The following is a 26,102-nucleotide window of genomic DNA, read 5'->3' as shown; positions in this document are numbered from 1 at the left end:
CCTGACATAGATATGATTTACGTTCTCAATCCAAACAGTATGATATTGTTTAATAAGGAAAGGTAATAAGTTTATACACTCGGACAAAAGAAGTATACAATTTTGAATTTATTGATGTATTTCAACTGGTCTTTATTGTATGTTGCAATGTATTTGAAATTATTATATGCTCTCTGGTGGTTTATAGAGATTTATCAGTGAAATAAAATTGATATTTCACTGCTTTAAACAGTGAAATATCAATTTGACATTTTTCACTGTTTTGAAATTTAAGCCCACACTTGTTATAATCAAACGTTAGTGCGCACCGGCAGTGAGGGTTTGGACACAATTTCAGCATTGTATTTCCAAAGAGCCACTTTTTCTTAAAAAATTGTAATTAAATTACTTTTAATTTTAATTTAAGGCATATTATAAAAGAAAACAAATCTGTGTAAGATAGCAATATATTTCACCTTGTAAACACCAAAAGTGAATATTTATGCCACTCATGAAATATAAATTAATTTGGTGCTCACTCGGTGAAATATATTACGGTCTACAATGAAAAAACCATTAACTTCTATGTGTTGGTTATTTTTCATTGCAATAGACACTGTATTATCTTACACACTGATCGATAACTTCTGTTAATCATTTGTTGTGTGAAATTTTTCAACCAAATTTAATACTACTTTGTGTAACAATGCAAAAACAAAACATTGACGAATAACAATGGGGGCAAGTTTACAAAACACCTTTTTCAGGAACATAATTCATATGGATAGTCTCATATAAAAATAAGCCCCTCATAGGTAAAATATTACTAGAATAAAAGAAATGAAAATATAAAAATGTATACTTTACTTTTGTCATTGAGTGTCATGTGTACATGCCACATCTCTATTATCAAATAGGCTTGGCTGTTATTTTGGATAAATTTACTGGATATCAGAAGATATTTTTGCAAGCAATTTATTTTTACCTTTTTTCATTTCATGTTAAAAAAGAGTTTCTTAAACATTCTTATAAAAGGCTTGTCCATTTTCAGCGAAAAGTACAAATTCAGAAACAGTACAGTGGAGAGAAGTTTGCCGAAATTCTTGCTCAGCAGCGACAACAGAAAGCACAAAGAAAAATGTCCACAGGTATGCAATGTCTGTTTTTTTCTTTATCTGTGGTAACATTCCAATATTCATGTATAGTCAAGTTATACATGACTTTTATTCTTTTCTTTGAATTCACATATAGGTAAGTTAAATGTGATTTCTATTAGTAATTCCAATATCAATAAGTTCTCATGCAGGCAAGTTTTACATGTTACTTATAGAAATTTTGATATAAAGTTCAATTGTTTATGCAAGTTATGTGTTCCTTCTAGTGATTTTCTACTCATGTTTAGGCAAGTTAAACAATTCCCAAACCTAATAGATTCCCAATCAAATTTGTTTCCTCATTAGACCTTCAAGAATCGAAACGAGTTTCATTGTAGACCATGGAATCAAAACATGTTTCATTGTAGACCTTGGAATAAAAAACTTGTTTCCTAGTAGACCATGGAATCAAAACTTGTTTCCTAGTAGACCATGGAATCAAAACATGTTTCATTGTAGACCTTGGAATAAAAAACTTGTTTCCTAGTAGACCATGGAATCAAAACTTGTTTCCTAGTAGACCATGGGATCAAAACTTGTTTCCTAGTAGACCATGGAATCAAAACTTGTTTCCTAGTAGACCATGGAATCAAAACTTGTTTCCTTGTAGACCATGGTATCAAAACTTGTTTCCTTGTAGACCTTGGAATAAAAACTTGTTTCCTAGTAGAACTTGAAAACAAAACTTGTTTCCTTGGAGACCTTAGAATCAAAACTTGTTTCCTTGTAGACCTTGCCATCAACAATTTTTTTCTTGTAGATCCTGGTATCTATTAATTTGTACTTAAAGACAGTATTATAAAAAAAAAAATATTTTCAGACCGTCCAATTAAAAAATGATTTTACTTACAGAAACACCCGCTGAAGACAATAAAGATTTAACTGATGTTCAAAAAGCCAGCACCTTGCCATCCTTTGCCAAGGAATCACCAGAGGACTTATTCAATAAAGAGGTGGCTTGGTTCCGATATTCCCGAAATGACTATGCTACCAATAAACCAAGATTGGAGCAGTCTGACTCCATGATTCCTCACTTGAGTGAGAGCATTGGGAGTCGGACTTATGATATGGGAATTCGTGATGACTTTGTGAATCATGTTGAGCCGTTGAACGACTTTAACCGTCCTTTAAGACCAGGTGTGTTTTGCTGGTGTTTTATGTGTTAAATTTTTTAGTCTCTTAAAAATGCACTCTCACAGATTTACCATTTTTACAACTTTTTTTATTTCTTGTCTTGGAAAGAGCAAGTTTTTATGTAAATATCTTCAAACCAATGTTAAAAGATTGCTGACAAAAGATCAGATCGCAGATTTTCATTTTTCCGTTCGAAAATTAATGTATCATGGCTTAAACCATTTCTAACGAGAAGTTTTGAATGGTACAGTTGGTTGCACATGTGCTTAAATCTGAAATGCTTGAAATGAAATTGGTGTTCTGCAGCCTTTTGTATCATTAAGCTTGATAAGTTATCCAAAAGTTATCTTCTGGCTAGTTTGCACATGAAAGCAATTTGATTGGTCAATATTTAATATTGGATAAGTATTGACCAATCAATAAACATCATGGCTAACTTTAACCAAACCAACAAAATATCCAGTTTTATACAATTTTCTTCTGAGTTGTTTTGAAGTTAGATATGAAATGTGTTAATGGAATTTCCATTCTTTTTCCAAGGTCCGGTTACACATACTGAAGACCATGATGAAAACAGCGTGACAGACAACTCAAGCTCTGTGTATGTTGCAAGAAAGTCTGACGATTCTTCCCCTCCTTCTCCTTGCCGGACCCAGCATTTTCAGGGGTCACATCATGATTTTAGTGAGTCATCACAGGGGTCAAAACTGTCCCATGAGCCCGGACAGGGGGCCCAAGGGGGTGGAGAAAGCCCTGGGGTTATGAGACGAGACAGCGAAGATTCTCAGAGAAAGAAACAGAATTACTTGAAAACGTTTGGTGAGTTCAACTACAATACTTTCTGAATTCCAAAATCAATCCAATTTAAACCTGAACCCGATTTTGCGAAACTTCTTAAGCTTAACAGGCTTAAGTAGCATATTTCAATTAGCCAAAATACATACTTAAAATGAATGTTTATAAATGAAAAATGGTTAATTGTAACTATTATAAAGATTATTCCTATGTAAAGAATAGAAATTCTTAACTTATTACATATTATGCAAATTAGTGAGAAAGAAAATTAGTGGGCTTAGCTTAATCCTGTTATTTGGTCTCTAAGAATTTTCGAGAAATTGGGGCCACTTTAATAAATTTCTATTTGATTTATCCGAAAACATTAATTTTTATATTATTATCTTTCAAATCTAATACTTTGTGTTGAGGTTATTTCAATAAAATAACATTGTTCAAATTTCTTTTATTCATAGCAGGCAACCAAATTTCTTTTATTCATAGCAGGCAACCAAATTTCTTTTATTCATAGCAGGCAACCAAATTTCTTTGAAATGTTGACTTGTTACTGGATAGGTTTAAGTCATAAGTATGAAGGCAAAACTTGTTATCAGTAATTAATATTTTCCATAAATGCGTCATTTAGTAAATAGTTAAAGGTTTATCATTTGTTATACATGTGTATGTATTGATTTTTAAAATAGGAGTGTCACTTATTATTTGAACAAAAATGGTGTAACAACTGAGTTCCTATGTAAACCACAATGGTATCTATTTTAAATAACACAGGTATGTACAAGTCAAAAGAAAAAGCACTGGATGACCCTTCAGAATCTGAGGACAGTGATCCAAATGTGTTTGTAGGGCCGTCTGTACTCCAACCTTCAGAGATTGTCACAGACTTCCCCTGCCTTGAGGTTGACAAGGATCTATTTCCCAAAGCCATCACTGTGTAAGTCAAGTCAAGGTATTTTTTGTAAAATAGACAATAAAAATTAGAAAATTAATTAAGTAACCAATGTGCCATGTTATATTTTTATGTATAACTCTTGTCATCCACTTGCTGTGTTCTGTTTGTAGGCTGGACTCTTCATTCACTTGCTGTGTTCTGTTTCTAGGCAGGACTCTTGTCATCCACTTGCAGTGTTCTGTTTTTAGGCTTGACTATTGGCAACCACTTGCGGTGTAATGGATGTAGGCTTAACTCTTGTCATCCTCTTGCCATGTTCTGTTTGAAGGCTGAATTCTTGTCAATCTCTTGCCATGTTCTGTTTGTAGCAATAACTCTTGTCAATCTATTGCCATGTTCTGTTTGTAAGCTTAACTCTTGTCAACCACTTGCTGTGTTATTGTTGTAGTCTTTACTCTTGTCATCCTCTTGCGGTTTTCTGTTTCTAGGATTAAGTCTTGTCATCCTCTTGCTGTGTTCTGTTTGTAGGCTTAAGTCTTGTCATCCTCTTCCCGTGTTCTGTTTCTAGGCTTAACTCTGGTCAATCTCTTGCCGTGTTATGGTTGTAGGCTTATATCTTTGCATCAACCTGCAGTGTTAGGTTTGTATCTTGCCATCCACTGTAAAATGGTTGAAGGCTTAACTCTTGGCATCAACTTGCAGTGGTATGGTTGTAGGCTTAAGTTCTGGCATCAACTTGCTGTGGTATGGTTGTAGGCTTAAGTCCTGGCGTCAACTTGCAGTGGTATGGTTCTAGACTTAAGTTCTGGCATCAACTTGCAGTTGTATGGTTGTAGGCTTAAGTCCTGGCATCAACTTGTGGTGTAATGGTTGTAGGCTTAAGTCCTGGCATCAACTTGTGGTGTTATGGTTGTAGGCTTAAGTCCTGGCATCAACTTGCGGTGATATGGTTGTAGGCTTAAGTCCTGGCATCAACTTGCAGTGGTATTGTTGTAGGCTTAAGTCCTGACATCAACTTGTGGTAATATGGTTGTAGGCTAAAGTCCTGGCATCAACTTGTGGTGATATGGTTGTATGCTTAAATCCTGGCATCAACTTGCAGTGGTATGGTTGTAGGCTTAAGTCCTGGCATCAACTTGCTGTGATATGGTCGTAGGCTTAAGTCCTGGCATCAACTTGTGGTGTAATGGTTGTATGCTTAAGTCCTGGCGTCAACTTGTGGTGTAATGGTTGTAGGCTTAAGTCCTGGCATCAACTTGCTGTGATATGGTTGTAGGCTTAAGTCCTGGCATCAACTTGTGGTGATATGGTTGTAGGCTTAAGTCCTGGCATCAACTTGTGGTGATATGGTTGTAGACTTAAGTTCTGGCATCAACTTGCAGTTGTATTGTTGTAGGCTTAAGTCCTGGCATCAACTTGCTGTGATATGGTTGTAGGCTTAAGTCCTGGCATCAGCTTGCGGTGATATGGTTGTAGGCTTAAGTCCTGGCATCAACTTGCTGTGATATGGTTGTATGCTAAAGTCCTGGCATCAACTTGCAGTCATATGGTTGTAGGCTTAAGTCCTGGCATCAACTTGCAGTGGTATGGTTGTAGGCTTAAGTCCTGGCGTCAACTTGCAGTGGTATGGTTGTAGACTTAAGTTCTGGCATCAACTTGCTGTGATATGGTTGTAGGCTTAAGTCCTGGCATCAACTTGCTGTGATATGGTTGTATGCTTAAGTCCTGGCATCAACTTGCGGTGATATGGTTGTAGGCTTAAGTCCTGGCATCAACTTGCTGTGATATGGTTGTAGGCTTAAGTCTTGGCATCAACTTGTGGTGTAATGGTTGTAGGCTTAAATCCTGGCATCAACTTGTGGTGTAATGGTTGTAGGCTTAAGTCCTGCCATCAACTTGTGGTGTTATGGTTGTAGGCTTAAGTCCTGGCATCAACTTGCTGTGATATGGTTGTAGGCTTAAGTCCTGGCATCAACTTGCAGTGATATGGTTGTAAGCTTAAATCCTGGCGTCAACTTGCTGTGATACGGTTGTAGGCTTAAGTCCTGGCATCAACTTGTGGTGTAATGGTTGTAGGCTTAAGTCCTGGCATTAACTTGTGGTGATATGGTTGTAGGCTTAAGTCCTGGCATCAACTTGTGGTGATATGGTTGTAGGCTAAAGTCCTGGCATCCTCTTACGGTGATATGGTTGTATGCTTAAGTCCTGGCATCAGCTTGCGGTGATATGGTTGTAGGCTTAAGTCCAGGCATCAACATGCGGTGATATAGTTGTAGGCTTAAGTCCTGGCATCAACTTGCGGTGATATGGTTGTAGGCTTAAGTCCTGGCATCAACTTGCGGTGATATGGTTGTAGGCTTAAGTCCTGGCATCAACTTGTGGTGATATAGTTGTAGGCTTAAGTCCTGGCATCAACTTGCGGTGATATGGTTGTAGGCTTAAGTCCTGGCATCAACTTGCGGTGATATGGTTGTAGGCTTAAGTCCTGGCATCAACTTGCGGTGATATGGTTGTAGGCTTAAGTCCTGGCATCAACTTGCAGTGATATGGTTGTAGGCTAAAGTCCTAGCATCAACTTGCGGTGATATGGTTGTAGGCTAAAGTCCTGGCATCAACTTGCGATGATATGGTTGTAGGCTAAAGTCCTGGCATCAACTTGCGGTGATATGGTTGTAGGCTAAAGTCCTGGCATCAACTTGCAGTGATATGGTTGTAGGCTTAAGTCCTGGCATCAACTTGTGGTGATATGGTTGTAGGCTTAAGTCCTGGCATCAACTTGCGGTGATATGGTTGTAGGCTTAAGTCCTGGCATCAACTTGCTGTGATAGCATCAACTTGCTGTGATATGTTTGTAGGCTTAAGTCCTGGCATCAACTTGCTGTGATATGGTTGTAGGCTTAAATCCTGGCATCAACTTGCGGTGATATGGTTGTAGGCTAAAGTCCTGGCATCAACTTGTGGTGTTATGGTTGTAGGCTAAAGTCCTGGCATCAATTTGCGGTGTTATGGTTGTAGGCTTAAGTCCTGGCATCAACTTGCCGTGACATAGTTGTTGGCTTAAGTCCTGGCATCAACTTGTGGTGATATGGTTGTAGGCTAAAGTCCTGGCATCAACTTGCCGTGACATAGTTGTTGGCTTAAGTCCTGGCATCAACTTGCCGTGACATAGTTGTAGGCTTAAATCCTGGCATCAACTTGCGGTGATATGGTTGTAGGCTAAAGTCCTGGCATCAACTTGTGGTGATATGGTTGTAGGCTTAAGTCCTGGCATCAACTTGCGGTGTAATGGTTGTAGGCTTAAGTCCTGGCATCAACTTGTGGTGTTATGGTTGTAGGCTTAAGTCCTGGCATCAACTTGCGGTGTTATGGTTGTAGGCTTAAGTCCTGGCATCAACTTGCAGTGGTATGGTTGTAGGCTTAAGTCCTGGCATCAATTTGCGGTGTTATGGTTGTAGGCTTAAGTCCTGGCATCAACTTGTGGTGTTATGGTTGTAGGCTTAAGTCCTGGCATCAACTTGCTGTGATATGTTTGTAGGCTTAAGTCCTGCCATCAACTTGTGGTGTTATGGTTGTAGGCTAAAGTCCTGGCATCAACTTGCTGTGATATGTTTGTAGGCTTAAGTCCTGCCATCAACTTGTGGTGTTATGGTTGTAGGCTTAAGTCCTGCCATCAACTTGTGGTGTTATGGTTGTAGGCTTAAGTCCTGGCATCAACTTGCTGTGATATGTTTGTAGGCTTAAGTCCTGGCATCAACTTGTGGTATTATGGTTGTAGGCTAAAGTCCTGGCATCAACTTGTGGTGTTATGGTTGTAGGCTTAAGTCCTGGCATCAACTTGCCGTGACATAGTTGTTGGCTTAAGTCCTGCCATCAACTTGTGGTGATATGGTTGTAGGCTTAAGTCCTGGCATCAACTTGCGGTGTTATGGTTGTAGGCTTAAGTCCTGGCATCAACTTGCTGTGATATGGTTGTAGGCTTAAATCCTGGCATCAGCTTGCGGTGATATGGTTGTAGGCTTAATGCCAGGCATCAACATGCGGTGATATAGTTGTAGGCTTAAGTCCTGGCATCAACTTGCGGTGATATGGTTGTAGGCTTAAGTCCTGGCATCAACTTGCTGTGATATGTTTGTAGGCTTAAGTCCTGGCATCAACTTGCTGTGATATGGTTGTAGGCTTAAATCCTGGCATCAACTTGCCGTGACATAGTTGTTGGCTTAAGTCCTGCCATCAACTTGCTGTGATATGTTTGTAGGCTTAAGTCCTGGCATCAACTTGCTGTGATATGGTTGTAGGCTTAAATCCTGGCATCAGCTTGCGGTGATATGGTTGTAGGCTTAAGTCCAGGCATCAACATGCGGTGATATAGTTGTAGGCTTAAGTCCTGGCATCAACTTGCGGTGATATGGTTGTAGGCTTAAGTCCTGGCATCAACTTGCGGTGATATGGTTGTAGGCTTAAGTCCTGGCATCAACTTGCGGTGATATAGTTGTAGGCTTAAGTCCTGGCATCAACTTGCGGTGATATAGTTGTAGGCTAAAGTCCTGGCATTAACTTGCAGTGTTAAACCTGTTTTCAATACATTTTGTGCTGAAAAATTGAACCATTTTCTCCTATTATTTTGTCATTTTACCTCGTACATTTTGAAGTGAACAACCTACTATATTCTCCTTCTATTTTGTAGACAAATCAACATTTTCTACATTTTTGGGGGACAATGTTATTAAACCTGAGACTACATTGTATTGCATGTATTGTATACTTAAAAGTATATGAAATATTAACAGTTAACATGATTTTTTTCAGCATTAAAAAGCCTGGCCTTCCAGAAAAAGCCATGAACATTTTTCGAGACATCAAATTCCCAGTGTTTGGTGAGAAAAGATTGGAAATCATTGGTGGAAATCATACTGGATTCTTCATCAGCAAAGTTAACTTTGAAACTCAGAACTTTTCAACAGCTGATAAGATATTGTCCGTAAGTTTGACATTTGTTGCTTAAAATGATATTAAATTCCTATTTGGAAGTGATTTTTTTCAGTATATATAGTTGCAATTTTCATTTCATTTCATCAGCAAAGTTAACTTTGAAACTCAGAACTTTTCAACAGATGATAAGATATTGTCTGTAAGTTTGACATTTGTTGCTTAAAATGATATTAAATTCCTATTTGGAAGTGATTTTTTTCAGTATATATAGTTGCAATTTTCATTTCATTTCATCAGCAAAGTTAACTTTGAAACTCAGAACTTTTCAACAGCTGATTAGATATTGTCCGTAAGTTTAAAATTTGTTGCTTAAAATTATCATAATTGTGCATGGTAGAAAAATTGCAGAATATTAAGTGTTTTAATTTATTCTTTCATATATGTATATATAAAAATGTATTATACATGTTTATACACACATGTATGAAATAGGTATTTTTTGTATGAAAGCACTGATAATGTTGCTTTGTTTAAAAATCAAGATTTACTGCAAGATAGACATGGCTTTACACTATTTTAAACATTTTTCAAAATGAATTATTATGAAGTCCAATGTACATGCTTTGAACCTTGATAAAGTGAAAAAAAATAAAAGCAAAAAGCTACGCAAGTTATGGTTCTTGGTGATCAAATGTTTCACCATTTGAGTGGTCGATATTAGCACAAGCCTGGTAAAATGCTTCTCGGGCTTGCTCAAATTTTGGATTTCATATAGCAGGGCTTTTTCAAAAATTTGATGCCAAGCAATAATATAAGAATTTCGGCTTTTTCATACAAAAGTCAATGGCTGCCAATTTTTTTGATCAGATTAAGTACAGTAAGGTGAAGGTTGATGCCTGTGTTTGCTGTCTTGATGATGTGCACCAGTTGCTCTCTGATCAGACTATCCAACCACATAAGAAGAAGGATATTACACTAGAAGTTCGCAGATCTGAAAAAGGTATTATATTTGTTTTTGGGGGGCAGCCAAGTTGAGTATGATGTTCTGCACTTGTAGTTCATTTTTTTTTACTAGAAGTTCGCAATCTGAGTTCACTACAAATATACAATCCTAGTTAGCTACAAGTGTACCTCATGAGTGCACTACAAATGCACAGTCTCTGTTCATTATCAATGTGCCAAATAAGTGTAGTACAAATGCAAAGTCTCTGTTCATTATAAATGTGCCAAATAAGTGCACTACAAATGCACAGTCTCTGTTCATTATAAATGTGCCAAATAATTGCACTACAAATGCACAGTCTCTGTTAATTATGAATGTGCCAAATAAGTATGCACTACAAATGTTCAATCTCTGTTCGGTACAAATGCGCCAAACAAGTGCACTAAAATTGCACGACTTCTTTTCTGGAAGAATGCACCAAACAAGTGAACTACAAATGCACGATCTCTGTTCAGTGAAAATGTGTCAAATGAATATGCACTACAAATGCACGATCTCTGTTCAGTACAAATGTGTCAAATGAATGTGCACTACAAATGTTCAATCTCTGTTTGGTACAAATGTGTCAAATGAATGTGCACTACAAATGCACGATCTCTGTTCAATACAAATGTGTCAAATGAATGTGCACTACAAATGTTCAATCTCTGTTTGGTACAAATGCGCCAAACGAGTGCACTTCAAATGCACGATCTCTGTTCTGTAAAAATGCACCAAACGAGTGCACTACAAATGTTCAATCTCTCTTCAGTACAAAAGCGCCAAATGAGTGCACTACAAATGCGCAATCTCTGTTTTGTTTGGTTCTAATGTGCCAAATGAGGGCTCTACAAATGCAAAATCTCTGTTAGGTACAAAGGCACTAAATCACTTTACAACAAATGAACGATCTCTGTTCAGTACACAAGCACTAAATGAGTTCACAACAAATGCACAATGTCTGTTTGGTACACAAGCACTAAATGAGTTCACAACAAATGCACAATGTCTGTTCGGTACACAAGCACTAAATGAGTTCACAACAAATGCACAATGTCTGTTTGGTACACAAGCACTAAATGAGTTCACAACAAATGCACAATGTCTGTTCGGTACACACAATGTCTGTTGGGTACACAAGCACTAAATGAGTTCACAACAAATGAACGATCTCTGTTCGGTTCACAAGCACTAAATGAGTTCACAACAAATGCACAATGTCTGTTTGGTACACAAGCACTAAATGAGTTCACAACAACTGCACAATGTCTGTTTCGTACACAAGCACTTTATGAGTTCACATCAATTGCACAATCTCTGAAGCCGAGTGGAGTACAATTGCAAACTAAGTGCATTACAAGTGCACACTCTGTTTGCGGAGTATATTTATATTTTGTGTGTATTGATATGATGTATGGGAGATCTCACTAATGTATAATTCTGTTATAATAATTTTTGACCCAATATATTTCCACATATCATTGAACAATCTACAAAAAACACCAAACAAAAGAAAATGCTTGGCTTAGTAAGCACATAGATTTGTTTATATTAGTTTTGTTGGCATGTTAGTGTTGTTATTTTATAGTAACCATGTCACAATTCGTTTTCAACTGTTAGTCAGCATGTATCATTAATTTGTTATGCCCCCACAAAGTGGCGGCATATAGAGTTGCCCTTGTCCGTACGTACGTCTGTCTGTCTGTCTGTCTGTCTGTACGTACGTACGTATGTCCCGAAGATTGTTTCCGATCTAATTCTTGAAAACCGTTTGTCCAATCCTCACCAAACTTTAAACACATGTTTGTGACCATAATATCTTGATCAAGTTCGATAGTCATGGAAATCGCTTTAGTCATTTAGGAGTTACGGCCCTTTTTTGCCAAAAATACTTCAAAAATATATGTTTCCAATCTAATTCTTGAAAAGTATGTGTCCAATCCTCACCAAACTTTACATACATGATTGTGACCATAATATCTTGATCAAGTTCGATAGCCATGGAAATCGCTTTTGTCATTTATTTTTGGTTGGGGTTACCCTACCCTGCCTCATGAAATTGGTGCCTACCCTTCTGTTTTTATAGTCAGTTGGTAAAACAAAAAACAAAAAATTAAGTGTGTTTTTTAATATGTAGTTTGAAATCTTTAAACCTTTATTCTGAACATTACTTTAACCAATCTCCAATGATGACAACTATGTTCTTATATAAAGCCTAATATTTATTTTTTAAAAGGCCTACCTACCCTACTTGTTTTTGAAAAGGATGTAACCCTAACTAAACCATTATTTAGGGCCTAACCTGTTGGTGTTATTGAAGTTTATAAGTTATGAAAATAGCATGTTGGTGTTGTTTTTATAGAGTTTGCCCTTGCATGCAAATGGATGGACGAAAACCATGGCAGTGGAGATTATTTTTACATCAAGTGAGTTCACGCTATTTCATTATTTTTAAAGTATTTTTCATTATTTTTCAATGTTTGCAAGTGTTTTCTAAATGTTTTCCTCTGTACTTTAATTCTGATATTTCAACGGTAACAAGTAGGCGAAGCTCAATCATTTAATAAATATTGTGCCTATAACAGCACTATTCTTTTATACGCATGCTAATTATTGAACATTGTCAGCAGAGAACAAATCTGTTATGTCACCATAACATTCCTGTGTAATTTCAATATCTTCTGTTGTGTCACTGTCACTTATACCTCCTTGTTTCCCAGCTTTCCCATCCACATGGCAATTTAACCTTCATGTTGCTTTACCGTTTATTTTACTTTTCCATACATGTCAATTTACCCTATATTTCACTACCTTTCATGCCACTTTACCCTGCATGTCACTTTACCCTGCATGTCACTTTACCCTACATGTCACTTTACCCTACTTGTCCCATTTCCCTACATGTCATGTCACTTTACCCTACATGTCACTTTACCCTACATGTCCTGTTTCCCTACATATCAGAACTCTTTTACCTAATCGAATAATTTACTGTTTTCATCTACTCATATATATTTTTTTCATTTGCAGGTGTAATGTAAAGGTCTCCAATCATGATGATGCTGATCCATTCAGCCTAAGTCCTGGTGACATTTTCCTTGTAAAGGTATCACACCCACACGACCGATCACAAGTCTGGGGCGGTCACTTGGTTAATCCCTTGTCAGGGCGACACAATAGCGAATCTCTCTGCTGGATTCCAGATCTCAAAAAGTGAGAAGATATTTGATAGATTTTGCCTTTCTTAAAATTGACGGTGCATTGGAACAAGTTCAATCAAAGTTTAGCAGTTTAATCTATTAGCAGATAGCTTAAACCTTCCGGTGTTAACCGAAGTTTAACCAGTATATGATCACAAAAAGTGGGTTGATAGCTCCATGTATTTATGATATGTTAGAATACAACCTTCATTTACAGCGATTGAAATTGCAGATATGGATAAAATTTAGTTACTAGGTTTAATCATTAAGAATGTCAACTTTTGCGTTTGTTTAAAGGTCCGCCAACTGCCGCTCATCTGATACACACTCCCTGTGTCAGATTTTGCATTGACAATGTGTCAGCCAATAAGGTTGTATGCTTAGTCAGTTAGGTGACTCAAAGTTATATTTTTATATAAAGAAGCCTCTTTGCTATGCTCACTCCGCCCGTCCTTAATCATTGAAATTTTACTTCATGTCATTTATTTATTACTAGGAAAAGGGAGTTTTTGTAACCCCATAAATTGTGTAGGTCTCTTGTTAAAGAATGAACTACTGCTACATCTTATGCTGTAAATATGTGGACTAGCCAATTACATGCATGCAATCATTTTCGCAGTTGGATTTTCCCAAAAGATTTTTCAACAGTTGAATGACCATAGGTATTTAAGTATTGTGAGACATGTCTTAACATTTGTTGACCTGAGACATGATTTGATGAAGTTAAAATATGTAGCAAAATGTCTGTCTAAATTAGGAGTCCAGAATTTTAATATCAAATTCTTAATTGAAGAAAAATCATTTTATGAGGCACATTTAATTTATGTTCTTTTACTTTGCTTTTTTAGGGCTGAAATCTGTCGCCTGCCTCGCAGCACGAGCACAGACGAATGCAAAAAGTTGCGTGAAGGTGGAGTGAGGTTAAAAGGTATATTCACATGTGGTAGAATTAAAAAACGTAAAAAAAACTTTGTTTCATTTTATAAAACCTTACACTTATTCTTTCTTACTCGTGCTGAGTACGACCTGACCGTAACAGGAAACAATTTATCAACCAGGTCATAAAGACGCAATTTTTTTTTATAAACTTTAAATCACTTGTAAACAAAGAATTGGAGCTTCGGCTTAATATGTGGCTAACAAAACGAGTACAGCGATACACGCATATAAACGACGGTCTTAAATTTGTAAGCATTAAGTATAGATCATCAATTTTGAGCTGGTTATAATACAAAACAATACTTTCCATGACATAAATATGTTTTAACTAAAATGACATACCCTTTATGCTTTTCTGTTTTCAGGAAGAGCCTATGAATTTGTTCTTCCAATGAGAGGTAGGAACCGAAAAAGATATTTTTCTTAAAGTCCTTATTAGAATACCATTTATATTATATTAAACACTCAAAGCACATTTCTTTTTGAGAACACTGCACTCTAAAAAAAGAACCATTTTTCCCCTATTCAGCAACTTTTAAAAATCCGCAAAATTGGAGTCAAAAACATGAAATAATTATCAGTGTCCGCTGCATCATAGCTGTAAACATACTATGCTGTTTAAGTCAATAAAATGGTCCGCTGAATACATGACTTCAATATATATGAATACACAATTTTTGGCAATTTTATATAGACTGTCATTGTGTACAATAGGGTATGGTTTTTCCGTATATGCATAAAGTCAGCAAGTGCCCTAAAATAACGGCTGTAAGAAGGCTTTTCATCAGAATTTATTGCATTAATTAGATTATAAGGTTAAAAGGTAATCATAGTTCATGTCACTGAATCGGAAAAAAGACCCCCAGCATGACTCCATTAGGGGATGCATGTTTAATAGGACATTTAATACTTAAAGTAAAAGTAAATTTAATTTTTGAATTTACCAGGGTATTATGATTTTTATTTTTTTATTAGAGCTAATTAGAATTCCTTTCATTATTCTTGTTTTATTACATATTCATAAGAAAATGCAATTTCTTCTAACTTTTAAAGCTTGTGTGAAGTTGCCTGTCTACATCGTTTGCCATGATGAACAGTTGGCCACAGCCCTTCTGGGTCTCTTGTCCAAGAGTCTGCCACCCAAGGACTTTGTAGTTGATGGTAATATTTTGTGGCGAGTTACATGTGTCATTTATTCACCAAGTTAAACCTGAATTATTTCTCCAAGAAGAAAGAGTTATGTTCCTTAATATGTGTTTTATGAAACTTATATAATATAGGAGAGATGGTTTATTTTGAATACATGTTCAATAAGCCACATGGCCCCTGAGAAAAACAAAATATACATGTGCAAATGTGGCGCATACAACATAATGCCATATGATCAAGAATTTTAGTAAAAGATTTCATATAAGGTTACAACATGTTTTTAGTAAATTAATATGCTATTTTCAAATTCAAACTAGCTTTGATTTAAATGATCAATAACATAAGTTGTTTAAAAATGAATAATTTACTACCTAAAGTTACCAATTCGATAAAATGATCATACAATATGTAGCTGACTATAGGATCCCAGTACGCATAAGCCTTAAGAAATCGGTATTGTTGTACCTCCATCACTTGGTGGTGCGGGCTACATAGGAACCACCTTGTAGTACCTGTCTGTCTGTCTGTCTTTCTGTTCTGGGACATCTGGACAAATCTGTTTTTCTCTACAGCTCCATATGAAACATTATTTTGTGTATTATCTTATTGCTCTTTGATTATTAATATATACTTTTTTACTTTTCTACATAACTCTATATATTTTTGAGGTATTGTTAAATCAATTGATGCTTTCACGCCGAATGCAATGGCAACGCACGAACCGCCTTTTTACTTAACAAAAGCGATTAATGATTGAATTGAAATTTTGCGTTTGTTTTCAGACTTTCTTATTGATTGAATCAAAATCATTCCAGCAGTTTTCATTGGCAGAGACATAACTTAGACATTAAATGTGGTGGACTTATCTAAGGTTTTACCCAGGATTTAAAAAGTCAGGGTGCTGCAAGAGAGGGAGGATGTGAAGGAAGAAAAGGGAATACCTTGTCGCGCTACCATATACTTGGACATTATGAATTGGAATATAATATATTTATGTGTAGGAAGCAATGTTACACTTGCAGCTGAATAATTTATTAATAAGCATATTCAAACTATGTTACTGACAATTGTCTCAGCTTTTTTTAGTAGTTGTTTAAATGTATATTTTTTTTACCTACATTGTAGTTGGTGGATTCCATGGAAATTTTGAATCAACAGATCTGAACAGACGGGTAGGTAAATTTTCTGTTTTTTAGAAAGTAGCGTATGTAATTCAGATCTTTATGTTAATACAACAGTATAAAACTATCACAGCATTTTTGTTAGCATCAACTTTACTTATATACAAAGAATGTAGCAACATATTTAAAATTTTGTATAATTTGATAACACAACTTAAAAGACACAACTATATTAAATGAATTTTTATTTTATAGAACAGGGTAGGATCCCTTTTTTGCTTTTAGTTCTGGGGACGTATTGAAAAAGAATCTTGAGCCATTTCCTAACTTAAGTCGATTTCTTAAATCTTTCATAGTCAAATTGAAAGAAATGTACACTTTTGGCACTATTTTTGAAATATCTTTAGTTAGATTTGCACCACAACTACAAAATTTGCCATCAGCATACTAGGATTCAAGACCAATTGGTTGATATAAATGGCATTTTTCAAGATACTACCAATCTGCATGAAAAGTACTTTATTAAACGCACATTCAAGGACTGCCATTTTCGTCCTCGGGAGTACCTAAATATGGAACAGTTTTAATTTGTTTTTTATTTTATGTATCCTTTTAAAATTATTGCTACATGTTTTGTTTTGGTAAATTAATAATTAACTTTATTTCCAGCTTGTTTTTTTTGTCATTTTTGTCAGTAAAATTTGACGATTTCAGTAAAAAATATAGACTGTGCCAGTATGCTGTGATTGTGGCAAGCATGAAGTCATTCCCCCCAGGCCATGTATTGACATTTGAACATGAAAAACTTTGAATAAAAGCAGCATTTGAAATACTAACCGGAGTATCATGTTTTTTGGAACTTGTATCTAAGGCAAGCGTCTTTATTGATTAAAATCATGATTAAACCGATCGTGATCGGAAAAACGCTTTTATAAGGTACTGTTCCGATTTAGGTACTCACCCAGTATACGTGTTTTTATTTAAAATAAAGTTTTTTTTCAATAAGGTCAATAAAAATAATGAATTTTGGAAATTCTTAAGTTTGTTTTCATATGACTTAAGGGATACTAAAGTTAGGAAAATTACTTAAGTTGAGAAATGACTTATGAAGTTTTATGAATACCGCCCCTGCTTTTTGATTAACATTTTCAATGATCTAGCAAAAAATAGAAAATATTTTTTAGATGATATATAGTATATATTAAAAAACTGTTTTTTTGTTGACATTCAGTTCCTACAATATAAAAAAATTGTAATTATTTGAGCTACAAAAAGTAAAAAAAGTTCTGTAAAGAATGGGTTGTCCTTTGTGAGGCTTATTTATTGAAATTGTTATCTAATATTTTGTTTTTAGAAGCACAATTCAAAGGTAATTATTTCATCCTGGCCACCATGTAGATAAAATATAATATATTAGACGGCTGATACGTACTGATAGTTTGGTAGTAAAATTATCAACTTGGGGAAATACTGTTCACCGAGGCTATGTGGGTATCAATATCTACCGATTATACAGTGTGGGAATTTTGCATTGGGAATGTAATTGTAGTATATATATAATCATGTATCATACAGTTGAAACTTGTTGGCTCAATATCGATTGGCTTGATTTTCTTGTTGGCTCGACCTTGATGGAAAGAACCGATTTTTTTTACTCTATGTAAGCATTACTGCTTGGCTCGAATTTTTGCAAGGCTGGAAGTATTTTGTATGATCCCTGGGATATCCAGCCAACGTGTTTTATATATTAATGGCTAAAGAGCAATAAGTTCTCAGCGACATTCAAAGAAGAATCAGATAGTGTTACTGATGCACTGATAAGTGATTTCAGTCCTTTGATTTAGTTTCTTAAGTGTTCATTAGAGTTGTTCCCCTTTGTTATAATTATGCCCACCTTCAATTCCTTGACGGATGGTCACCAAACTTGACCACAGTGACCTTAAATGGTAAAAGAATTTTAAAGTTTGTCCGAGTGATTAATCAACAATGGATAGACCTATGGTCATCAAACTTGACATTGAGGCTGGGCCTGACCAGTAGATGACCCCTATTAATTTTAGGGGTCATCGTGTCAAAGGTCAAGGTCACAGTGACTTTGAATGATAAAAGGTTGTCTGATTGGTAATTTGACAATGCCTGCACCCATGGCCCTCAATCTTGACATGGAGATTGGGTCTGAACAGTAGATGACCCCTATTGATTTTGGGGTTCATCGACCAAAGGTCAAGGTCACATTGACCTTGAATGATAAAAAGTTGTCAGATTGATAACTCGACAATGCCTTTACCCATGGCCCTCAAACTTGACTTGAAGGTTGGGCTGGACAAGTAGATGACCCCTATCATTTTTGGGGGTCATTGGGCCAAAGGTCAAAGTCACAGTGACCTTGAATGGTAAAAGGTTGTCCGAGTGATAACTCGACAATGCCTGCACCAATGGCCTCTATACTTGACTTGGAGGCTGGGCTTGACCAGTAGATGACCCCTATTGTTTTTGGGGGTCATTGGGCCAAAGGTCAGGGTCACAGTGACCTTGAACGAAAAAAAGCTTGTCTCTGTGATAACTTGACAATGCCTGCACCCATGGCCCTCAAACTTGACATTTAGGTTTTGGTGCCCAGCTGATGACTCCTATGGAGGTCATAGAGTCAAAGGTCAAGGTCATAACACACTCTAACCTCACACTTTGAATGGTCATAATCTTAAAACTGCCTCAACGGCATCCAATGTCAGTGACAAATCAGCTGTCATTTCAGTCCATGCATATTTCATTCAATTGTCCATATAAACCTGACAACATGGCGCTCAGGGGGGCATTATGTTTGACAAACAGAGATGGTTTTGATTGAAGTGTTCTAAAAGTTGTGTGTGCATTAAACAAATGATATCTTAGTTTTTCACCCATCCGCACTAATGCAGGCACCGGCTTTTTTTATAAACAGTCTTGCTTTTGACTTTTAGACCTTTGGGCTAGTAGACAAAAGTTAATTTTGAACATGTTTGTTTATTTCCATCAATATGTATTAGCTCATTGTTGTATTATCGAATAAATTACTTTGATCCACTTGGATAAACTACTCAAGTGACCTGGCGTAGCTTTAAAACTCACATTCACGTCATGTTAATTGATTTTGAACACACGATATATTGGTGTTGGTTATATATATATTTGTATAAAACATCCTTATTATTATTATAGTGTTTAGACACTTGGTATGGTATATTTATTGTCTGTTATAATTTAATAATTCTGTATAAAATTCTAACAATATAGTTGCCTTTTTCATGTACATGGACAAATGTAGCCTATACGAAATTATGATAAATTATTGCCCTTTAGAATTAAAAAAAATAATTATGTACCAGTTTAGATTAGTTTTTAAAACAAGAATTTATGGATTATTTAAATTTATTTACTGATTAAAGCGAAATTATTTCATGGTAGCATCAGAAATAGAAGCAGCTAACTAGTTTCTCAGTTACTTAAAGTAAGAGTTGATAATATACGTAAAAAAACACACAAATACTTTGTTTTTTAAAAAGTTTTATATCTTAACTCTTCGGCGTAACGCAGTAGATGAATAAACAGTCATAGAAAGGAAGTGACATCAAAGTCATACACTGTTTAATGACACATCGTGTAGCGGTAAAACCTTTTAATTGATGAAAACAGAAATATTATATAGACACATACATATGAACATAAAATTATTATGAATCACAAGTGATAAAATAGCCTATTAGAAATTGTGATACAATAGCTTTTTTTGTACATTATGATTTTCATTTATACTTAACCTAGGACCAGCATCTGGTTAGACGTCATCATGAGGAGTTCAAGAACCATTTCTGTGCATCAAAGATGATCCAAGTCCTTCTTAATATCACATGCACCGCTAGTGCAAGCGCCAACAGGTGGGCATTGATTATTGACGCACAAAGATCCTTAGGTTTTGAGATAACGAAAGTGTGCAAGTTTGGTATTCATGTTAATTTCAACAATTATACACTGTTAATATAAATAAATGACCATTTCTTATCTTTACCTCGGTCGTTTTCTGTTCAATGTATAGGTAAATTTATTTCATAGTTGAATTTACTAAGATAATTTTAAAACAGCACCAGTTCTTTATTTAATATCTTTATCAGTAGACTATGACTTAACATTAGGGTCATAAAAGGCGTAAAGCCAACATAAGAGCCAAAATAGAGGTGTACATGTATCTCTATGTAATTTAGAGGTTCACCTCTATATTTAGAGTCGCTGACAATGCACACAAATATGTAGCAAAAGCACTGAGATGATTTCTATTCACGAATAAAATCGACCAAGATCTTGACTTTAACGGCCCCCTGATACATATTTGTTGTTAATACCTCTCTTCAGGACACAGTATGGTGCAGGGTTTGATATTGAGTTCTCCAGTGATGCAGTAACAAGATCACAACGAGATAAAGAAAAACTTCTTGAAAAGGGCCAATATTTCGGTATGTTGGTTTTGTAATTGGTCCTTGCAGTTTTTTTTATGGGAATGACAAGTCAGTTCTTTTCAAAATTTATGAATTTCTTATATCCGTTTATACATTGTTTCATGAAATTTTAATTGTTGATTCAAACTTAGCGTGATTTTCATATTCATGTTATGACATAAACATTACTTACAAACATTATGACAGTCATTGTTATAATTCATCTACATGTATTTTAAACACCAGGTTTTTATAGTGCTTCGGTACTGACTGGGAGGATGTTAAAATTTGTGTTCGAATACTCAACCAAAAAATCATTCACTGTTTCAGAGGAGTTGTCCTTGCCTGACATAGCCAACAGAGAGGAATTGGTTGACAAGTTCAAGTCATGCATTAATTCAGCGCAGCGCCGCATCTTGTGGCTCACAGAATCAGAGCTTGACCCAGAGGTTGTGAAGAGTAATTGTTCCTACCTGATTCAAGATGTGACAGACATGCAGACCAATATTCAGCAAGCTCTGTCCATTATAAGCTAGTATATTTGTTACAGTGTGTTGTATGAGTTTTTTTAGCTTGCTGGATTTTTAAGGGATTTTGTATCATAGTTATGGTTAAGGCAGTGTCAAGTGTTGAGCAAAAAATTTAACCATGTGGGTTGTTATCTCAAAAACTGTCATGTAATATGATTAACATGAAACTTGCTAATCATGTTCACTTTGACAAAATACGCATTTTTAACAAGTTCATTAAAGCTTGTGGCTGAAATAGTTGGCGAATGTGTTGATCAAACAACTGAAACAGTACCAGACAGGTTTTAGAATCCATTTGTTGTGTCGTGAATGTTTACAGTTTCTTGTTTGTGTTGTTAGATGTTTGTCATGAACCTTGTTTGTGTTAATGGATTGTTTGTTACTGACCTTGTTTTGGTGTCGGTGTTTACTCTGAGTATTATATTTAGTTCTTACACCAATAACAGCACATTGGTATCACCATGCAATCATTCAATGAGAGGCAGTTCGCCCTGTTCTGAAGTTACATTCCATATTAAGATCACATCTAATTAAACCAGAACAGAGCTGAAGGAAACTAATGGAGATCACGGATTATCTCCGATTGAGTTCAGGCAAAAATCCTCAATTCTAGTTAAGCAGAAATTAAAGATAGTGTGTAAATTATAAGTTGTCGATATACCTCACGTGACCTGCCCATGCTAAATTATCATATACACGACATTAATCAATCCAATCTGTTACGTTGACAAAACGCTTTTCACCAGGTGATATTATTAATGTTACCCTCCTGTGTATCTATAATAAGACACTTGGAATTTCTAAGGGGCCAATTTCCAATACAGTCAACCATTTGCATTTTTGGACCAACAACTTGCCCTCTTGTGTAAAGAAACAGATTGTAAACTGATCAACAAACTTGTTTTTTTTATGTTTCATTAATTTTAAAATGAAATTTGAATTTCTTTATAAATGTACCAGTAAATTTGTTAAATTGAAAATCTGTGTTCGAAGACACATACGACAAATCTAACAAATAGAAATTTCAATAAACCAGAAACGGTTTATCACAGTGAAGTTATTTATAATGCTTGAAAAAATAATTCACTTCATACTTGATAATTATGATCTTGTTGACTCCTTATATAATTGAAATCCATGGTTTATATATATGTATTAACCTACACCAGATTTTTTACATCATGTAATTTGCTAAAATGGTGACCAGTATTTTAGTATTGAAATAAACAGTCCAGCAAAAGGTTGAAAAGTATAATAATTTTTTATCCAGACTTACTGCCTCAGCATATTTGTACAATCTGCTTGTTATCCCCCGCCGAATCGAAGGTTTCGGGATGAGGATATTGTTTTGGCGTTGTCTGTCATTCTGTCCGTCCGTCCAGAACCATATTTTGGTAGGCATTGATAAAACAATGTTCAAACTTGGTCAGAATGTTCCCCTTGATCATATCTCGACCACTTGTAAAAGTGGGTCACATAGGGTTAAAAACTAGGTCACTAGGTCAAACCTTAGAAAAAATCTTAGGACACAAACTAGAGGCATTATACATGGTCAAATATTCATAAAACTTAATCAAAATGTTTTGCTTGATGAATTCTTGGACGCATATAAAACTGGATGACATATGATCGAAAATAAGGTCACTAGGTCAAACCTTCAAATAATTCCAAACAAACTCAAACTTACATCCAAACTTAATAACGGTCCATTTCTTTGCAGCCATATGACATGTTAATATAGGATTATTCCACCTACTTTTCATTTCCAATCCATGAACTTTGCCTAACCAGGCGGGGGATATCAATTCAACGAATTTGCTTGTTATCCATATTTTTGTAGTTTTATGGTATTTTATTTTCAGTGAAGTTTAGCTTATTTGCATTTATATATTTTTTATATATCGTTTGTCTTTTGAAAAAAAGTCACGGTATTGTCATAGCTTTGGTGTCTTTGTCCTCGGTACCAATTTCCTGCGCAGTGATCTCCCCTGACAAGCAGAATAGATAACTGCCACCATGATAGAGCAAAGCTGGATTTTAGCTATATATAATACATATACTTTATATAAAGAAATAAATGTTTTTTTTCCTCCCCTCTCATTTTGGATAGGTTTTTCAAATTATAAAAAGATAAAGACAGTCTACATATTAGGCCAATTTTTTCCCCTTAATTTCTAGGTAGGGTAGGTAGGGATTTAAAAAAAAAAAAATCAAAATCTGTCGTAAGTTTCGAGTGTTTTCTTACACATGGCAGTCTTTCCTACATTACTGTCATTGCCTGACTTTGTTTTATCATATAAACAATAATTCTGATTAAAATCTGCATTTATCCGCCCTTCGTAACTCTATTCGCTAACGAATATTTTTTTTGCTCAGAAACAGAAAAAAAAATAGTTAGGGTCGGCGCATTTTTATAGGTAGGGTCGGGTTACCCGAAACGGACATATTTTTTAGGCCTTATATATGGTAACGAGATGTGCATGGTGGCAGTGATTCTTTGTCAGCAGTGACCAAACACTTCAATCTTGGCCATAACTCAACGCCGTTCAAGAGAGCAGTCATTTGAAATTAAAAATGGATGAACAAGCCCAAATCCTTACATTGGTCCAAAGCATCAAAATCATTAAAAAGCCTTGCAATATGAAATCCAGAATTTGAGCAAGCCCAGTTGTCATTTTACCAGAAGAGAGCTTGCGGGGTTGTGCTAATTTCAATCACTGAGATAGTGAAATGAAACTTTTATTACAAATTGTGTCAAAGGCAATGTGCACATTTTTAGCAAGGCCCATTACAGCTGAAACCCTGCTGGCTCAAACTCCCAGCGAAAAGGCGAAAATACCTTAAGCCATGGAAAATTTGAGCAAAGCAGGAATGTTTGCATTCCGTATAAAGAAATCGGTCCTTTACATCGAGTTCCTGTTAACGAGAAATTCTAATCAAGCGAGTTCGAACCAACGGGGTTTGACTGTACTTAATATTTTTATTATTATTATTGAGCTATGTCCCTTTTTGGACAACAGACAGTGTTAGCGTTCCGTTCTTATGCATATTTTTATGCTATTTACTGATAACATATTTGTGTTTTATATAAACATTTGTTTTTAAATTCAGACATATTTATTATATATAATAAACTTACAAATTAAACGTTTGTTTTCTGAACGTATTGTTTAGTCTGTGGGTGAGCACTTATCATTGTTAACCAAATGGAAAATCGCCGAATATTTCCTGGCGGTACATGCTGCATAGCATGATGGCATCATTTTTGAATAACACAATTTATCAGGTCTGCTGCAAATGAACTTGACTCTTTTATTTTAACCAAAGGTGATGATATTAATAAGTCTTCGCGATTATTTATAATAATGAATAGTGACAATTACAATACTGTGCAAGTAATTTGTATTGTTATTTAAGAACTGTACACTAAGCAATGCAGACTCAATACAAAGAACACTATTCAAAAGTAATAACACGTAGATTCATAAATGTACAGGTTTATTATACACCGCCCTACCAGACATTTCGTGAGGGAGATATTTTTTTGCGTTGATCGTCCGACTGCCCTACCGTCCATCTGTCCTTAAGTAAGTTACACTTTAATTACCATATCTTCGTAGTGACTGGTCAGATACGGTACTGTTCAATCTTGGTCAGAATTTTCCTCTTTGTAAAATCTTGACCGCTTTTTAAAGTGGGTCACATGGGTTAAAAAACTAGATGATTAAGTCAATTCTTAGAAAATCTGTAAGCGATATTAGAGATATCATATTTGGTTCAATACTCATGAAACATTTTCCTTTGATGATTTCCTGGACATACTGAAAACTGGGTCACGCATTATTTAAAATGAGGTCACTAGGTCAAATCATTGATTTTTTTGGTCTGAAACCATACCATCAGGCCCATATCTTCGTAGGGATTGTTCAGATTGTGTTCCAATTTGGTCAGAATGTTCCCCTTGGTCAAGTCTCAACTGTTTGTGAAAGTGGATCACATGGGGTCAAAAATAGGTCACAGGGTCAACGCCAGAAACTCTTTGGAACGCATAAGAGGCATTTTATTTGGTCAAAATTCACCAAACTTAATCAGAATGTTTTCCCTTGATGAACACAAATTGAAACAGGGTCACATGTAATCAAAAATTAGGTCAAATCTAAGGTTTTTATCTGGAACCATACCATGGTTAAGATTGGCCAGATTATATTCAAACTTGGACAAAATATTCTAAAGCTTGGTCACTAGTTCATTTTTTAAAAGAAAATCTTTAGGACACTACAGACAATATGGCCCAATTGTTATGAATCTCTTAATCATAATGTTTCATTGATTTAATCATTGAATAGTTTGAAACTGGGTCACTTGTGTCCAGAGAGTAGGTCACTAGGTCTAATCTTTGAGCAAACTCCTGTTTTGAACCAAATAATTGTATTCATTGATCAGACATTGTTAAAATTGTGGTCAGAGTGTTCCCCTTGATGTAATCGTGTGGTCAAAAAGGGTAGAACAACCTAGGTTAAACATTAGAAAAATCTCAAACAAACAGGCATTATATACGCTCCAATATTGATGAAACTTGATCAGAATATTTGCCTCGATGTAATCGGTGATACTTTTGAAACTAGGTAACATGGGTCAAAAACTAGGTCACTTTGTCAAATCTTAGAAAAGTACATGTTATCACAAAAGGCTTTATTTTTGTGATACATCTCCAATTTTGATTTAAGTTAATCAGAATATTTGCCTTGATAAAATTTATGATTACGAGGTGACTAACGAGGGGTCAAAAACAAGGTTATACATACTAGGTAAAATCTCAGTGCTACACTTTA

At 35.5% G+C, this 26,102-nt stretch overlaps 1 protein-coding gene across 7 annotated transcripts in view; it reads left to right on the top strand.

The window, feature by feature from the left end:
* The window catches only part of LOC128203231 (uncharacterized), a 71,284-nt gene extending 46,867 nt beyond the window's left edge, over window positions 1-24,417 (top strand). For 6 of the 7 annotated variants that reach the window (XM_052904595.1, XM_052904585.1, XM_052904576.1 and 3 more), the window contains 16 exons: window positions 1,031-1,127; window positions 1,986-2,270; window positions 2,808-3,086; window positions 3,831-3,993; window positions 8,758-8,929; window positions 9,748-9,880; window positions 12,225-12,288; window positions 12,893-13,075; window positions 13,911-13,990; window positions 14,367-14,399; window positions 15,055-15,162; window positions 16,276-16,322; window positions 17,626-17,640; window positions 20,073-20,185; window positions 20,658-20,758; window positions 21,071-24,417. In XM_052904595.1, the coding sequence (XP_052760555.1) occupies window positions 1,031-1,127; window positions 1,986-2,270; window positions 2,808-3,086; window positions 3,831-3,993; window positions 8,758-8,929; window positions 9,748-9,880; window positions 12,225-12,288; window positions 12,893-13,075; window positions 13,911-13,990; window positions 14,367-14,399; window positions 15,055-15,162; window positions 16,276-16,322; window positions 17,626-17,640; window positions 20,073-20,185; window positions 20,658-20,758; window positions 21,071-21,276 (2,079 nt within the window). In that variant the 3' untranslated portion in view covers window positions 21,277-24,417. The remainder of the gene's footprint in view (window positions 1-1,030; window positions 1,128-1,985; window positions 2,271-2,807; window positions 3,087-3,830; window positions 3,994-8,757; window positions 8,930-9,747; window positions 9,881-12,224; window positions 12,289-12,892; window positions 13,076-13,910; window positions 13,991-14,366; window positions 14,400-15,054; window positions 15,163-16,275; window positions 16,323-17,625; window positions 17,641-20,072; window positions 20,186-20,657; window positions 20,759-21,070) is intronic. The other variant, XM_052904568.1, reaches the window with a different exon arrangement.
* Window positions 24,418-26,102: the final 1,685 nt, after the last annotated feature.

This window comes from Mya arenaria, chromosome 2 (assembly GCF_026914265.1).
Source record: "Mya arenaria isolate MELC-2E11 chromosome 2, ASM2691426v1".
NCBI lineage: Eukaryota > Metazoa > Mollusca > Bivalvia > Myida > Myidae > Mya > Mya arenaria.
This window is presented reverse-complemented; position numbering and strand designations above follow the sequence as displayed.